The 3,659-nt window shown below is 35.1% G+C and overlaps 1 protein-coding gene across 1 annotated transcript; it reads left to right on the top strand.

The window, feature by feature from the left end:
• Positions 1-818: 818 nt before the first annotated feature.
• LOC108632523 (protein-glutamate O-methyltransferase) lies at positions 819-3,288 on the top strand. Its single transcript, XM_018037173.2, has 7 exons — positions 819-1,132; positions 1,196-1,358; positions 1,501-1,606; positions 1,672-1,919; positions 1,982-2,167; positions 2,242-2,644; positions 2,714-3,288. Exons 2-7 carry the CDS (start codon positions 1,270-1,272, stop codon positions 3,071-3,073), a joined length of 1,392 nt encoding a protein of 463 aa, XP_017892662.1. The 5' UTR covers positions 819-1,132; positions 1,196-1,269; the 3' UTR covers positions 3,074-3,288.
• Positions 3,289-3,659: the final 371 nt, after the last annotated feature.

The raw sequence follows: 3,659 nt of genomic DNA, 5'->3' as shown, positions 1-3,659 counted from the left end.
CATTAGCATCGCAACTGAATTAGTATATTTGGTAATATCACAAAACCGAGACAATTAAATAGTCGGGGATGCTCTTAATAACAGATTTAATAAAGTCTGAGACACCTGTAGCTGAATTATCGTTGAAGTTTGCTGTTTCCTAGGAGCGACAAAAACCGAACTAGCGACAGCAAGAAGGTAAAATAATATCTGACTTCCACGCCTCCGCCTTTTTTGGTATCAATTTCTATCCGCTAGACTGAACTTGGACGAAACTGCGGGAACAACTGACGCTAATGCAACTTCGTAGGTCGTTACGGAACAGTTTAAGATGCAGATTCACGTGTAACAGTTGTAAGAAGGAATGTGCAGGATTGAAGAACTAGGGAGACAAACATTAGCCCTGTGCGCGAACATCTACAAAGGAAGTTCTGGTAAATGTTCAAAGTTCAATGAAACAATCACGCATACATACATTTACTTTCTTACCTTATTTAATTGAAAGATTCTTCACTCTCTATAAATAAAAATAAATAATGCCAAGCATTAATATGTAAGCTCTCAAGATTACTTGAGCAGTACATACATTGTATTTAAAATGTTTGTAACTAGTTTGAAGAGTTCTTTAAGATCCTGGCTAGCTAAGCTTTCCCATTCCCTTCTTACAAATATAAAGATATATTTCAAGTTAACAGCAGCACTTATTTATTACTGTGAAAAATAAACGGTATCCATTACGTTTGTAATAGTTGGATACAAACAGAATTTAATAAATCTGATTTATATTTTAAAATTATTAATTGTCTATACTTCAACGTTTCGAATAAGATGCAATGAGGAGGACTCACTATCAGTGTGCGATCTAAGCAATAAATCACAATGTCCACGCATTAGCGGGCCGGGAATAATAGCTTCACGCGTTCGATCCCTGTTTAGTGTGAGTGCAATAACGGGTTGTAGTTGTAGTCGTGTTATAACGTTGAATGGCGAGATTGGCGAGACACATACACGCAAGCGCATTGCACGTGCTTAACAGTCGTATATATCGTACGTAGCAATGCTTCATTCAGTAGTATAGCTCGTGGAATATTCCAAAAGAGAGCGATTAACAGAGACGTTTTCAAAAAAATCAAAACCCGTGGTGAACAGCAACGTTCGTATAATTACATAAGCGAAATCATTGAAATGAGGGATTGTCAGTGTCTGTTCATTTCAGGTTCCACGCTGTATGCACAGCTGTTCCTGATCTATTGTATTCCAACTATAATAGCAAATTCGGATACTGGGATCATGACTCAAAGATCGAATTCGGTGGAAATTCAAGATCTCCAGGATATATGGACACCCTTTGGTGTGGCTCTGTCTGGCATTTACAAACGGTAAATAAGTCGTTTCTATTTAACCTAGTCCACGGGTGGTACTAATTTTTCTGGAAATATCACCTGAATCTCTGAATGAAGTCTCTAACTTCTTATTCGAGTTATACAAATTTATTCAGTTAATCATCATGCTTTTTTGCAGGAGCTTCGCTTATATAACACTCAAGGATAGATTACCAGTAATTTTAACTAAAATAATTGATACCCTTAGTCGTAATAAGGAGAGCATTGCTCAGAGATATGGACAGGTAAAATAAACATTTCTGGATACATTTCTATATAGGATCAGATAATGTCTACAATTTTCATTTAGGAAGCTTTGGGTGACGTGAAACAAATGTCAGGATATATTAGTAAGTTGAAGAATGAATTAGTAACGAATAAAACATTGAAACCTATGCGATTGCTACCTGATGATCCGAACAATGATGCTGGAGAATGGAATAAGTATCTGATGCGAAGGACTGATATGGAAGGTGATACGCCGACATGGTTCAATACTGCATGGTTGTACTGCGAATGTTATATGTACAGGATTATTGCTCAAGAATTCTCTCTCACGTAAGTTGTAGAAAATGGTACAACCCTTCATTATATAAAATGACAATCTCATCGACTTTTAGGAACCATCTGAAAAATTATGACCCTTTCGAAGAACAAAAACATGCTGCATTTACAGGTTCGCTAATTAGCACAGAAGCACTTGCTGCTTACACTATGGATCTCATAAAGAGAGCAGAGAATTTATCAATACATGAGACCAAAGAAGAACTGTTTAAATTCTTTAAAGTTAATCTTTGGGGTAACAAGTACGTCCGATTTGCAACATCTTAAGTCATTTCGTTCTTATAATTCTATTACATTTAGAATGTTTTGCTTGTAGATGTGATTTATCGTTGAGTGCAGGGGCAGATGTTAGTCAATCTAGCAACCCTATAGAAGTGCTAAAATCGTTAGATAAAGATATTCTTGTAAATAATTCAGAGCTTGCTTGGAATGTGCTAAGAAAGAAAGTGACTAACGATAGGGATATCGTAGACTTTATACTTGATAACGCGGGCTATGAACTTTTCACTGATTTGTGCTTAGCTGTATTTATGGTCTCTACTAAGTTAGCGAGCAAAGTCCGATTTTATGTAAAACGTTACCCATGGTACATCAGTGATGTAACGACGAACGATTTCCACTGGACTCTAGACTATATGCAGAGCTCATCGAATAGAGAACTACAAGAATTTGGTAAACTGGCGAGTAACTATTTAAAGGACAATATATGGACTGTTGAGGTAATTGCAATTTCATATTGGCTGTAATACCATAAAAGCAACGTTTCTCATTCAATATTCTGTACTTAGGAGGAATTATTTTGGACTGGACCCTACGATTTTGCGGAGATGAAAAAACAGGATCCAGTGTTGTACGCAAAATTATCGGATGCAAAAATGGCAATATTTAAAGGCGACCTGAATTACAGAAAACTGTTAGGCGATATTAATTGGGAATACACAACAGAGTTTATGCAGTCATTGAGAGGATTTCAACCAACGAATATCGTAAGCTTGAGAACAGTAAAGTCAGACGTTTGCGTTGGTCTGCCTCCTGGTGTAGCAGAAGATTTATACAAACAAGACGAGAAGTGGATGTTTACAGGGCAATACGGACTTATTCAATCAACTACACCTAAAGCTTGTCCGTGTACTGATCAGATATGTTAAAATTCTATGAGCCATGAAGTACCAAAGAAATCTACGTATTTTCTATCAGGGTATACACAGTCTTGCTGTTCCTCAGCTATTCTGTATTCAGTGTACATAATCAACTCTGTACATATTATTACCAATTTGTAATTATAAATGCTACATAATTCCTTCTTAATTGTAAGAACATTTATCAAAATTTACTTTCTCGCATTATTCCACGAATCTGCTTGTTCAGTTTCCCGCACAACTTTTTACGTATTTATGTTTTGTACTATAATACTACCTTTGTAATAATAATGTTCATATCTCCAGAAACTATTCTTCCAAACAAATTATATGTATGTACAAATGATATCGTGTAAGGGTAAACAAAGAAAATATGATGTTACAGACTCTACTTTAAATACTGAACATGTATTTAATTTATTTACTTCACAGGTATATAATATACGAATAAAATGTTACCTCAACAAATTAAGTAAATTATGTATATATAGCGTTATTAATTACGATGTTCTTTTATAATACAGAATTATTATACAATTGTTTCCTGGTTAAGAATAAAGTGATATTTTATTATTGTTAATACCATCGTGTTTTA

The sequence above is a fragment of the Ceratina calcarata genome, unplaced genomic scaffold (genome assembly GCF_001652005.2).
Source record: "Ceratina calcarata isolate Rehan_Ccalc_2016 unplaced genomic scaffold, ASM165200v1 scaffold16.2, whole genome shotgun sequence".
NCBI lineage: Eukaryota > Metazoa > Arthropoda > Insecta > Hymenoptera > Apidae > Ceratina > Ceratina calcarata.
The sequence above is the reverse complement of the archived record's forward strand: the minus strand, read 5'-3'. Positions and strand labels throughout refer to the sequence as shown.